At 37.4% G+C, this 14,667-nt stretch overlaps 1 protein-coding gene across 4 annotated transcripts in view; it reads left to right on the top strand.

Moving 5' to 3' along the window:
• The window catches only part of LOC133251455 (sperm-associated acrosin inhibitor-like), a 96,045-nt gene that overhangs the window by 78,895 nt on the left and 2,483 nt on the right, over nt 1-14,667 (top strand). Inside the window, exons 2-5 of one of the 4 annotated variants that reach the window (XR_009737622.1) lie at nt 11,348-11,488; nt 11,901-11,977; nt 12,883-12,929; nt 13,913-14,028. Coding sequence is in view for 2 of the 4 variants with exons in the window: in XM_061423951.1 (XP_061279935.1) it covers nt 11,433-11,488; nt 11,901-11,977; nt 12,883-12,929; nt 13,913-14,028 (296 nt within the window). In the remaining 2 variants the exon portion in view is untranslated. The other 3 variants (XM_061423951.1, XM_061423952.1, XR_009737623.1) reach the window with 3 other exon arrangements.

The raw sequence follows: 14,667 nt of genomic DNA, 5'->3' as shown, positions 1-14,667 counted from the left end.
AATAAACTATGGGAAATTCTGAAAGAGATGGGAATACCAGACCATCTGACCTCCCTCTTGAGAAACCTGTATGCAGGTCAGGAAGCAACAATTAGAACTGGACATGGAACAACAGACTGGTTCCAAATAGGAAAAGGAGTACGTCAAGGCTGTATATTGTCACCCTGCTTATTTAACTTCTATTCAGAGTACATCATGAGAAACACTGGGCTGGAAGAAGCACTAGCTGGAATCAAGATTGCCGGGAGAAATACCAATAACCTCAGATATGCAAATGACACCACCCATATGGCAGAAAGTGAAGAGGAACCAAAGAGCCTCTTGATGAAAGTGAAAGAGGAATGTGAAAAAGTTGGCTTAAAGCTCAACATTCAGAAAACTAAGATCATCGCATCTGGTCCCATCACTTCATGGCAAATAGATGGGAAAACAGTGGAAACAGTGTCAGACTTTATTTTTTTGGTCTCCAAAATCACTGCAGATGGTGATTGAAGTATTGAAATTAAAAGATGCTTACTCCTTGGAAAGAAAGTTATGACCAACCTAGATAGCATATTAAAAAGCAGAGACATTACTTTGTCCACAAAGGTCTGTCTAGTCAAGGCTATAGTTTTTCCAGTCGTCATGTATGGATATGAGAGTTGGACTGTGAAGAAAGCTGAGCACTGAAGAATTGATGCTTTTGAACTGTGGTGTTGGAGAAGACTCTTGAGAGTCCCTTGGACTGCAAGGAGATCCAACCAATTCATTCTAAAGGAGATCAGTCCTGGATATGCATTGGAAGGAGTGATGCTAAAGCTGAAACTCCAATACTTTGGCCCCCTCATGCAAAGAGTTGACTCATTGGAAAAGACCCTGTTGCTGGGAGGGATTGGAGGCAGGAGGAGAAGGGGATGACAGATGATGAAATGGCTGGATCACATCACCAATTTGATGGATATGAGTTTGAGTGAACTCTGGGAGTTGGTGATGGACAGGGAGGCCTGACGTGCTGTGATTCATGGGGTCACAAAGAGTCGGACACTACTGAGCGACTGAACTGAACTGAAGGAATGGAAATGCATCTTTTTTGTGTGACTGTTCTCAAAAGTTCTGTGAAACAGTTTTCCACATTTATCCAATTTAGGTCTTTGAAAAATCATGTTATGTGCATATCAGCTCTATATTTTGCACATAATGAAAATGAGATAGAGGAAAAAAATCCCATGGATGGAGGAGCCTAGTAGGCTGCAGTCCATGGGGTTGCTAAGAGTAGGACACAACTGAGCGACTTCACTTCCACTTTTCACTTTCATGCATTGGAGAAGGAAATGGCAGCCCACTCCAGTGTTCTTGCCTGGAGAATCCCAGGGATGGGGAGCCTGATGGGCTTCCGTCTATGGGGTCGCACAGAGTCGGACGCGACTGAAGTGACTTAGCAGTATATTTTAAACCTAATATTTTGAAAGTGAAAGAGAGTTTGAATACAAAACTTGAAATTTTATCCTTTTTAATAACCAGTTCTTGTTGCTTTTATATACCCTTAATTAATCATTTTTAGACATGATGGAATAGTTAAAATACTTATATGCATGCATACATGTTAAGTCACTTTAATCATGTCCAACTCTTTGTGGCCCTGTGGATTGTAGCCCACCAGGCACTCTATTAATGGGATTCTCTAAGCAAGAATACTGGAGTGGGTTGCCATGTCCTTCTACAGAAGAAAAAGTATACATATGTGTGTGTGTGTGTGTGTGTATGTGTGTGTGTGTATATATATATATATGTGTGTGTGTGTGTATATATATATATATAGAGAGAGACACAGGGACAGAGAAACAGAAAGATAAGCAACCATCATCACAATTCAACGTTAGAGTGTTTACATCACTCCCACAAAATTCTCTCATCCTTTGGAGGTCATGCCTTCTTACTACCCCCAAACCAAGGCAACTACTCATCTACATTGTATTTCTCTTTTTTGCCTTTTCTAGACATTTTATGTAAAGAGAATGAAACAATATGTGGTTTTATTTATGCTTCTTTCACTTAGCATATTTTTGTGGTTCATTCACACTATAGCAGATACATCAGTAGTTCATTACTTTTTAATGTTTAATGGTCTTCCATTTTGTATTCGTATACCATGCTTTGTTTTGTTAACATGTTTATGGACTCTGGAATTGTTACCATTTTGGGGTTATTAAGAAAAGTGGTGCTATGACCATTACTGTACAAGTCTTTTTCTTCTTGGTTAAACACCTAATAGTGGAATGAATACCTCCTGTGGTAGTTATCTTGCACTTTTCAAGAACTTAACCCTGTATTTTTCACAGTGGTTGTATTTTCTTACAGTTCCACCAGGAATGAATGAGGATCCATTTCCTCCACACCCTCACCAACAATCGTTATTGAATATCTCTTTTTTCTTTTCTAGTTTCGCTGAGGTATAATTTACATACAGCACTGTGATCTGACTTACATATATCATGAAATATTTACAATAAGTTTACTGAACATCCCTCATCCTATAGAATTCAAAATTAGAGAAACAAAAAAAAGTTTTTCCTTCTGATGAGAACTTCTATAGAATTTACTCTCTGAAAATTTTTCACATCTATGTGTTAATAATATTTAACATGTTGTTCATTACAACCATGGTACAATTATTTACCTTATAATTGGAAGTTTTACCTTTCAACTATGCTCATGCACCCACCTCTCCCTGGTAACTGCAAATCTGATCTCTCTTTCTACGACTTTGTTTTTGAAATATAAATGACTACAACAAACAGTATGTTGGTTCCTGGTGAAACCATAGTGATTGAATATTTCTGTATATTTTAAAATGATAACCATGATAAATTTAGCTGTTACCTGTCACCATACAAAGATATTGCATGATTATTGACTATATTCTCCACAGTGTACATTTCATACCTGTGATCGTTTTATTTTGTAACTGATAGTTTATACCTCTTAAGCTCCCTCACCTTATTTCTCTTCAGCCCCTAGCCCACTCCCCTCTGACAACTGACAACTACCTATTTGTTCTCTGTACCTGTGACTCTCTTTCTCTTTATATTGTGTTTATTATCATTTGTTTTTGCTTCTCAGATTCCCCATATGTGAAATAATATAGTATTTCTCTGTCTGTCTGATTTATTTCAATTAGCATAATACCCTCTTAGTTTATCCATGTTGCCACAAAAGGCAAGATTTCATTCTTTGATTTTGCTAAGCAATATTTCATTATGTATGTGTGTATATTTTGTATGTAAATATTTTTATCAATATCACATCTTCTTTATCATTCATCTGTTGATTGGGCACTTAAATTCTTTCTGTATATTGGTTACTGTAAATAATGTTTAGTGAACATAGGAGTGAATATATCTTTTTGACTTAGTGGATTTTTTCTTTGATAAATACCCAGATGTAGAATTCATGGATCATATGTTAGTTCTATTTTTAATTTTGAGGAATCTCCATAAAGTTTTCCATTGAGCCTTTACCAATTTACATTCTCAGCAACAGTGCATGAGGGTCCTCATTTGTGCACATCCTTGCTAACATTCGTTATTTGTTGTCTTTTTGATAGTAGCCGTTTTGACGGATGAGAAGTAGTTTATTATTGTGGTTTTGATTTGTATTTACCTGATGAATAGCAATGCGAAGCATCTTTTCGCATGCCTATTAACCATCTGTATGTCTTCTTTGGAAACATGTCTCTTCAGATCCTCTGCCCCTTTTTTTTTGTTCATATTGAGTTCTATGATTTCTTTGTGTATTTTGGACTTTAATCCCTTGTCATGTGTTTTCCCACATTCAGTACACATCCTTTGAGATGTGTTAATAGTTTCCTTCATTCTCCAAAAGCTTTTTAGTTTGATACAGTCCCAATTGGTTTTTTTTTAAATTGTGTTTTCCTTGCCTGAGAGACATATTTAAAAAAAATGCTGACACTGATGTCACAGAGTGTACTGTCTTTTAGTTTTCTTCTGAAAGGTTTATGGTTTCAGGCCTTACATGTAAGTCTATTACATGTAAAAAAATCTATTTTGAATTTATTTTTGTGCCTGGTGTATGAGAACAGTTCCTTATGTGTGTAGGTGTCCACCTTTCCTAACATTTATTGAAAAAGCTGTCTTTTCTGCATTGTATATTCTTGCCTCTTTTATTGCAGATTAATTTGCCCATGTAAGTGTAGGTTCATTTCTGGGCATTTATTGTGCTCCACTAATCTACATGTCAGTTTTTGTGTCAGAACCATACTATTTTAATCATGATGGCTTTGTAGTATAGTTTGAAATCATAGCGTGTGATACCTCCAAGCCTGTTCCTTTTTCTCAAGACTGTTTTGTTATTAGAGGTCTTTTGTGTTTCCATACAAAATCTAGGATTATTCTAGTTCTGTGAAAAAATGCCATTGGTATTTTGATATAACATTAATTCTTCCAATCCATGAGCATGGTTAATCTTTCTGTCATGGGAAATCTTTCCATCTGTTTTTGTAATGTTCAACTTTTTTCATCCAGTGCCTTATATTTTCTGAGTACATGTCTTTTTATTCTTGGGTATTTTATTGCTTTTAATGAAAAGTTTTTTTAGTTTCTTAATGATATTCATTTCTTAATTTCCTTTTCTGATAGTTCATTGCTAGTATATAGAAATTTATTGATTTCTGTATACTAATTTTGTATCCTACACCATTTGCTGAATTCATTGATGAGCTCTAGTAGTTTTTTTGGTGGCATCTTTGAAGTATTCTATGTGTAATATCCTGTCATCTACAATTAGTGACACTTTTACTTCTTCCTTTCCAATTTTGACTCCTATTATTTATTTTCTGATGGCTGGGGCTAGACTTCCAATAATAAGTGGAATAAAAGTGGCAGTGTTACTGAATTACAAGTCTGTGTGCCCAACACACAGTGAGGTCAATCAATACTAAAACATTAGATTTACAACAGAGAAAGGTTTACTACAGGTTCATACATGGAGATGGGTGGCTCATGCCCTAAGAACCCCAAAACGATTGAAAGCTTTCAGCAAGCCCCTTTAAAGGCAAAAGGTGAGGGAGGGCTGTGGTTAGTTGTTGCAAACTTCTTGGTGTCAGATCCTTTGTTCTTGAGGTCAGGTCATAGACAGTTAATGATATTCCTGTAAAACTATCAAATGAATGTTATTCTCTGTCCTGACAAGAAAGGGCAAGGTACTAAGGCGCAACTTTCTCCCTCAGAGGTCCCAGTCCTGGCTAAGAGGAGGCAGATCTCAGTTGGCAGCTCCTTCAGAGCCAGGTTCCTACATCCTGCTCAGCTGTGATCCCTGAGGGAGCCAGGGACCCAACCCAACTGGCCTTCAGTCTCCTCAGGCTGTCCAAATCAGGGAGACCAGGTCTTACAGATGCGACCCAGGCAGATGACTACTGCTGTGAGGTCGCAGAGATGGGGATGGAGGAGAGGCTCACCACTGCCTCAAGGCCTGGGCCAAGGCTAGTAGAGGGCCTTACTAAGGCCTCTGGAGCCTGCAGGATGTAGTCCCCAGTCTGTTCCCTGGGTCCTCAGCTCATCCACTGGATCAAGGCTGGGTAAGTTAGTGGGCCTCTAGGAGAAGCCCTGAATCTGCCTCTTATCTCATTCTCCACCTGACTACCACACCACTCACCCCTGGCTGAATCACTTCCCTAATGGTCCCTCATTGGCAGTTACTACTGGGTAGGGCCCACCACAGCTGAGTAGGATAACTAATGGTCACTCATTGACAGTTGGTTGCTTGTGGTTAGGACCCACTGAGGCAGTGACCAATGGCTGGGCAAGATCCATTGCCTAGTAACAGCATATGGAATAATGAGGCACACCAATGGCTGCCTGCTAAGGGCTATGTTCATCCTGCTCTGTTACAACAAGAGTGGGTATCTTTGACTTTTCCCTCATCTTAGAGAAAATGCTTTTTACTTTTGATCATTGAGTATAGTATTAGCTGTGGACTTGTCATAGTGGGCCTTAGGAAGCATCACTACGAACAAAGCTAGTAGAGGTGATGGAATTCCAGTTGAGCTACTTCAAATCCTAAAAGATGATGCTGTGAAAGAGCTGCACTCAATATGCCAGCAAATTTGGAAAACTCAGCAGTGGCCACAGGAATGGAAAATGTCAGTTTTCATTCCAATCCCTAAGAAGGCAATGCCAAAGAATGCTCAAGCTACCACACAATTGCACTCATCTCACATGCTAGTAAAGTAATGCTCAAAATTCTCCAAGCCAGGCTTCAGCAATACATGAACCATGAACTTCCAGATGTTCAAGCTGGTTTTAGAAAAGGCGGAGAAACCAGAGATCAAATTGCCAACATCCACTGGATCATCAAAAAATCAAGAGAGTTCCAGAAAAACATCTATTTCTGCTTTATTGACTACACCAAAGCCTTTGACTATGTGGATCTGAAAGATATGGGAATACCAGAGCACCTGACCTCCCTCTTGAGAAACCTGTATGCAGGTCAGGAAGCAACAGTTAGAACTGGACATGGAACAACAGACTGGTTCCAAATAGGAAAAGGAGTACATCAAGGCTGTATATTGTCACCCTGCTTATTTAACTTATATGCAGAGTACATCATGAGAAACGCTGGGCTGGAGGAAGCATTAGCTGGAATCAAGATTGCCAGGAGAAATATCAATAACCTCAGATATGCATATGACACCACCCTTATGGCAGAAAGTGAAGAAGAACTAAAGAGCCTCTTGATGAAAGTGAAAGAGGAGAGTGAAAAAGTTGGCTTAAAGCTCAACATTCAGAAAACGAAGATCATGGCATCCAGTCCCATCACTTCATGGGAAATAGATGGGGAAACAGTGGAAACAGTGTCAGACTTTATTTTTCTGGGCTCCAAAATCACTGCAGATGATGATTGCAGCCATGAAATTAAAAGACACTTACCCCTTGGAAGGAAAGTTATGACCAACCTAGACAGAATATTAAAAAGCAGAGACATTACTTTTTCAACAAAGGTCCGTCTAGTCAAGGCTATGGTTTTTCCAGTAGTCATGTATGTATGTGAGAGTTGGACTCTAAAAAAAGCTGAGTGCTGAAGAATTAATGCTTTTGAACTGTGGTGTTGGAGAAGACTCTTGAGAGTCTCTTGGACTGCAAGGAGATCCAACCAGTCCATTCTGAAGGAGATCAGCCCTGGGATTTCTTTGGAAGGAATGATGCTAAAGCTGAAACTCCAGTACTTTGGCCACCTGATGCGAAGAGCTGACTCATTGGAAAAGACCCTGATGTTGGGAAAGATTGAGGGCAGGAGGAGAAGGGGACAACAGAGGATGAGATGGTTGGATGGCATCACCAACTCGATGGACATGGATTGGTGATGGACAGGGAGGCCTGGCGTGCTGCGATTCATGGTGTCGCAAAGAGTCGGATACAACTGAGCGGCTGAACTGAACTGAACTGTCATACATTGATTTTATTATGTTGATTGTGTTCCCTGTATAGTCACTTTTGAGAGTTTTTTTTTTTTAATCATAAATGAATGTTGAATGTTGTCAAAAGCTTTTTCTTCATTTATTGATAAAATCATTTATCACTTTTGTTCCTTGATTTCTTACTGTAGTGTATCATACTGATTGATTTGTGGAAATTGAATATATAGTTCATGGAATTCTCCAGGCCAGAATACTGGAGTGGGTAACCTTTCCCTTCTCCAGGGGATCTTCCCAACCCAGGGATCAAACCCAGGTCTCCCACATTGCAGACAGATTCTTTACCAGCTGAGCCATCAGGGAAGCCAAAGAATACTGGAGTGGGTAGCGTATCCCTTCTCCAGTGGCTCTTCCCAGACCAGGAATCAAACTGGGGTCTCCTGCATTGTAGGCGGATTCTTTGCCAACTAAGCTACCAGAGAGGCCCTAGTGTATCACACTGATTGATTTGTAGAAATTGCATCATCCTTGTATCCCTGGGATGAATCTCACTTGATCATGTTGTATGATCCTTTTAACATACTGCTGAATTATGTACACTAATATTTGCTGGGGACTGTTTCATCTATGTTCATTAGTGCTTTGCCAAGCTTTACTTTATTGTACTTTGCAGATACTGTGTTTTTTTGATAATTGAAGGTTTGTTGCAGCCCTGTTTTGTCAGTTGATGGTTAGCATTTTTTAGCAATAAAGTATTTTTAAATTAAGGTATGTACATTGTTTTTAAGACGTAATGCTACCGTATACTTTATAGGTTACATGTATATGTGTGTGCTAAATCCCTTCAGTTGTGTCCAACTCTTTAACTGTTGCCTGCCAGGCTCTGTAAACATAACTTTTACATGCATTGGGAAGCCAGTAAATTTGTGTTACTTACTTCATTGCAATATTTACTTCATGCAATAGTCTGGAACCAAATTCTGCCATATCTCCAAAGTAGTCTATTTTGTCATATTCAATAAACCTGGAATATATGCATATATATATTTCTTCTAGCAGGAATGGGGGGATCTTTTGACCATGTAGACAGACTAAACTATCTTGTATTCAGTGAACATCTAACAGGATCTCTTAAGCACCGTAAACTTTGGTATATTAGAGAAGAAGCACATATTTCAGCATTCTCCAGCTAGAGTTAATTCTAAATATACAAAACAGACAGGTATCCAAAGTTCACGCATCACCATTTCACATAAGCTGATACATTTCTGTGTGTTATATATAACATGATTTCACCAAAGATCTCCAAATTTCTCATTTTGCAGATCATAGATGTGAATTGTGTTAATTAGAGAGGAATAATTAATTTCTTCACATACTCTGGACTTAAATAAATAGGAAGTTAAACCATGTTTGTAGATGAAAATTTTTAAAAATAAAAAAGTGGAAATTATTACTTCATTAACTTAATTAGTAAACAAATTTAATTTATTCCCAAATGGAGAAATTTTGTTCCTAAACAAAATCTTCCAAATATGAACATTTTCTACTTGTATATATGTTTAAATGTGTATGTGAAAACATAAATACTTCAGATGGCACTCATTTAATGAGGTACAGAGAAACAGGCATGCTTGTAGTCTGTCTTTTCCATAGAAAGATGATGTAAGAGTTTTGAAGAGAAAATTGGTCTTATCTTTAAAATTTAATCTGCACAGATTATTTGACTCAACAATGCAACTACTAAAATATAGAATTAGGTGAATGAACATGTGGTGACCTGCACAACTTACAAGATTGCTGGCAAAAGTATTTAACAAGAATAACTTAAAAGGAATTTGTATTTGTATATGGTTATGTGAAGATATACTATTGATTTACAAATTAAAAACTAGTTACAAGGAAGTATCTTGATTGTATTTTTGTCTCTATTCTTATCTATCATCAATCATATTTAAGGCCAGCATCTTCAAATTTCTCTTAGTTCCATCTTCATTTTGACCTTTTTAGTGAGTCTGCATCAAATTTCCTTCAGTCTCCCTTTTTTAAGAATACTTGTGATGACATTTAGGGCTCACTTAGATAACTTATGTTTATATATATGTGTGTGTGTATATATGTGTATATTTATATACTATGTGTATATAGATGTCTCTGTATCTAATGATAATGCTATTACATATATGTTTTATTATATATATATATGTTAGTATATTTGTAAATATATAGATGTATATAGAACTATATATACATTTATGAATATATCCATATATACACATGCATATATTTATGTATGATTTTAGTATGCTGCTGCTGCTGCTAAGTCGCTTGAGTTGTGTCCGACTCTGTGTGACCCCATAGACGGCAGCCCACCAGGCTCTCCCGTCCCTGGGATTCTCCAGGCAAGAACACTGGAGTGGGTTGCCATTTCCTTCTCCAGTGCATGAAAGTGAAAAGTGAAAGTGAAGTCGCTCAGTCGTGTCCGACTCTTCGTGACCCCGTGGACTGCAGCCCACCAGGCTCCTCCATCCATGGGATTTTCCAGGCAAGAGTACTGGAGTGGGGTGCCACCTGTACCTTTATGCATATAAATACACTTATGTATGTAAGCATTTTCAGAAAAGATATGCATCAAATAACCCATATATCTAACACTCCTTTAGTGGATAATTTAGAAAACTTGTGACCTGTTCTGTTTCACAGGCAGTGTCTCCAGCTCTTAATCTCCAATAACAAATGGACATAGAGAAAAAAAGCCAGTACAAGGCCTTTACATTCACTTCAACTCTAAACTTGTTTAATTTCTCCTCTAATGTCATGTGCCAGGATTATCTGCATAGACGTGTCTGATGGTATCTCTGTAATATTTCAAAAATCTAGTGGAAGCATTGTCATAACTTCACTATAATAAAGGAAAAAATTTTGTACTTAGCAGATTTTTGTACTTAGAAGATTTTGTTCAAAACCCATTAAGTGGGTTTTGAATAGTGGTATTCAAAGGTTCTTTTCTAAGTCTTAGCTTTCTTCAGTGAAAAAAAGTCAGGTTAGAGTAGGGTAACAAATGTAAGCCTAACACAACTTCAAGTTCATCCTGTTTTAATATTTTATCACTAATATTTATGACAAATCTTTGAGACAGAAATTATTATTCTCACATTTAAAATTAGCAAATAGTAAATTATAAAGTCTGAGTATTATCTCGAGGTTGCTGAGTGGTAGACGGCATTTGAATTCTGGACTTTCAGGCTGTGAAGCAGATTTCATAGTTTATACTACATCTTTTCCTACTACTTCAAACTCGGTGTGGTTTCCTACTTGACTAAAGATTGTAAACTATATTCATCATATAGTTTAGGGTGTTGTCCCTTGTGATCTCAATTGTATTCCCACGCCTTCTTGCTCTCCTTGGTATTCACATGCTGTCCTCCAGCTCAACTTCCCAAAGCTGGCTACTCTGGCTGTCACCTGGGAGCTTTTTGAACATTCCTGGTCGTGAATTTGTACTATAATCCTACAAGATGTTCTCATTGGGGAAAATTGATTAAAGGAACACAGTACCTCTCTATGTTAGTGCTTACGGCTTTATGAAAATTTCCATTTAACTACAAAAAAAAATGTATAATGAAAATCAAATCTCCAATTGGGTCTAATGGGCTTCTAGTGTCCTTCAAAATACTAAGGGTGTAGGTATGTATCTAATTATAGCTCCCGAAACTCATTCTTCTCTTTGTGGTTTGATGAGCCTTTGTTTTCAACTCAGGAGCTTGGAAAGCTCTCCATCTCTTCTATACCTTAGGGTTTCAAAGCATTGTTGTCACCTTCTCCCTTCCTCATACACGTTCATCCGATTAAAATTGCCCCAAACTCCTGCTGAGAGATGATCTGTGTGAGATCTTTACGAGGAAGAACACAAAAAACCTCAGGGTCTTGTCTGCTCAGGGTCATCTGTGTCCCTGCACCGGGCTCCTCACCTACAGTCCATTAAAGGAGACTCCTCAGCTGGGGGAAGTTGAGAGGAGATCCTATGGGCACAGTCCCTGGAGCTGCAGCCCTCACACTCTGCCACCTTCTCTGTGTCAGGTAGGTGAGGTGGGGATGCTCTGGAGGCAGCCCTGGCGTGTCACGCTGGAGAAGACTGCTCCAGGTCAGTCCTTTCTGAAACAACTATTTATTTTCTGAGGAAAAACTAAAAGTCCAAAGTGCATATTTCTTTAAATGTAGCCAGGCTCCTTGTGGGCTGAGCCAAGGGTTTGGAGAGTGAACTTCTCTTTCTTAAAGTGGGCAAAGAGGACCTGTCCTAGTGTTTCTCTCAAGCCTCTTGGAGGCCTTCTGTTCACCTGTATGTCCTGTGGATTGCCGCAAGATTCCCACCATAAATACAAATCTAGGAGAGTGGGTCAGTTCCTTTAGAAGTAAGAAACTTTCATTTGGAAATGGGCAATTTGTTCCTGTGCCGGTGTGTTATGAGCATTCCTATGCATTTCTTCTACAGACTTGATAAAATGTCTTTCTTCTCATCATGGATCATAGCTATTTTAATCATTGGCTTGGCATTTCCTCTTTATTGTGGTGAGTAAATTTTTCAATCCTAGATGAAGCCGTTCACACATCATAGAAAATGCAGGAAACAACTACCATCATTTAGGAAGGGAGGCGCTTGATGTCCTGGGTGTGAAACGGGATATGTTACAAATATCTTTTCACAAATTGCGTCAGTTGATTGGTTTCTCATTTTCCTCCTTAGAAAGGTAGAGACAGAAAGGGTGGTTAGAATGAACAGTAGAATTTAGATGTTTGTTCATTTAGGACTAAAGATATTTATCTAATTTTCCCCATTTTTGGAGGTTGGATTTCATGGTTGCTAAATGCAGAGTGTGGGAAGTAATACTGTCCTCTAGGTCTGGTATTCCTCAACAGTCCTACTCATTGCTTGCCAGCTCTGAGTGCACTAAAGTCAAAATTTGTGTTAGGAGAGAACTGATTGATCCGTCTGCTGACCACTTATCTTTCATAAAGCACAAGGTGACCCATGAATTTCAGAGTAGAGTAGCTGTGAGGTATTAAAGTGATTCATGATACTCGAGCTGAGTTTGAAGAAATTAAGTAGTAAGTAACTTATTCATATTAAGTGACTTCATACAAGCATATTAAGTTGCACTAAGCAAGGTGTTTTTTCTCTGACTAGAATATCTTATTTATAAAAATGAGGAAAAAAGGTATCTCCATAGGAAGTTTTGGTGATTATTAAACCATACTTAAAGTTATTTTTTCACAGAGAGGTGAATTTAGAATTCTGTTTCCAGGTTCGGAGTTATTTTGTGAAATTATTATTCTGATACTGCCACAGTAGCCTCACCTCATTTCTTGCTGTGTTTGTGTAGGTGATGTGTGTAGCTGTGGGTATATCCTATCAAAGACTGTTTTTCCCTCTTCATCATCTTGTTTTTAATCTTCCTTTTGTATGTTGATTGCAGAAACTTCTTTTGCATCTTCAAGAAAAATGCGTGAAATGCGTGAAGCTGTAAGTTTATATTGATTAATGTGGGAATTGAAAAAGGTAAACTTTTCATTATTTAGTTTAAAAGGTAATTTTACAAAAAAAAATACCACATAATAATTCTTCAGAAAGTAAGATAAAGTGTCCTTATTACACTAAGTTCAAGAAATAGAATCTTGCCAACCAGTCAAACCATCTGTCATTTCAGACAAGGTAAAAATATCCCTTACTCAAAATTTTATTATTGGGCATAAACTTTGTTATATACCATAATCTGAAAGTAGTTAAGTGGTGTTTAAAGTAGAGTTGTTTACCCTAGAAAAGAGAAAGGCTAAAATTAAAGTAGCTAAAAAAAAATTTCCACTTATAGGAGGAATATAAAATAATAATTTTCATAAAACCTCAGAGTGAAATATTATACAGAGGTGAAGAAAATCAACTACATTTCTGAGCAACTAAACAGATGAATATATTTAAACATGCTAAAAGTCAGCTCATATAGCAGTAAGTAAGTGAATGAGCATTCCTATGTTCCAATAAGAATTTAGGTATTATATATTAAAAAAAAAAAAGCAGCTTATGTCAATATACACACACTTCTATTTATTTATGTAAATTACCAACACTGCCATTACTAACCAAATTATATATATATATATATATATGTATATGGTTAAGTACACATTTATAAACACTAATATATATGAAAGAATACATATACAGTAGTAATCTGGGAGTATCAGATTATCTAATAGTGAAACTATTGAGAAAAACAGGAGAATTATAACAAATTCACTTTTTTATAGTTGGGATAGTTGCATTCCAGTGTTGTGTTGGTTTCTACTGTACAGCATTTTTTATATGTGAGTAACTTGTGTCTATTTTTAAACTTCAATATAGACTATATTTCATTTTGATATATACCATGATGTATTAAGAACAAAGAACATTTTATTCAAGAAATTCGTTACCTGAAAAATATTATGTTGTCTGTTTATGTTTAACAGCCAGAGTGTAGTATATATATTCGTCAATTACATTTTTGTAGCAGAGAAATGGATCCAGTCTGTGCAACAAATGGCAAAACGTACTCCAATAAATGCGTTTTCTGCAGTGAAAAAATGTAAGAACAAAAAACTCACTATTGCCTCTTCAAAAACAATGAAGACAAAATCAGAAAATAATAGGAACATCCATGTTTCTGATAGCCAAGGCACAGTAAACATGGAAAATAACTGTTCTTTCCTGTAAAAGCCACAGAAACACACTGGTATCTTTGCCTGAAGTCTCATTCATAAAAATAGTTTTTATTTGACCTTGAAGTATATTCCTGCTGGATGTTTCCTACATGTATAAACCAACTACATTTACTTGATTTAATTGCTTGACTTAATACTGGCAGTCTGATGGCCAGTATAATGTAATTCTTAACTCCAGAGGTTGAATAATAACCTCTATGATGTAGCTCCAAGCTACAGGGAGCATAACTGAGCAAGAAACTCTACTGCCTTTAGAAATTTAAATCCATTACAATTTATGTCAGAAAGGAACTCCTCTGATGGTTCACTTTGTCCCCTGAACTCCATGACAAGACTCCAAACTTTCCTCAGAGAACAGGGCAATCTAGGACACTTCAACCTAACCTCCCTTCCTGCCTCCTTCCCTCTGCAGGTGTTCCCAGTCTAAAGGTTCAGCCAGCCATCCTACTTCCTGCCTCAGTTTCTCTCACTGGTGTTTCTACTCACTGAATCCCCAGATGGGC

This window comes from Bos javanicus, chromosome 7 (genome assembly GCF_032452875.1).
Source record: "Bos javanicus breed banteng chromosome 7, ARS-OSU_banteng_1.0, whole genome shotgun sequence".
Lineage (NCBI taxonomy): Eukaryota > Metazoa > Chordata > Mammalia > Artiodactyla > Bovidae > Bos > Bos javanicus.
This window is presented reverse-complemented; position numbering and strand designations above follow the sequence as displayed.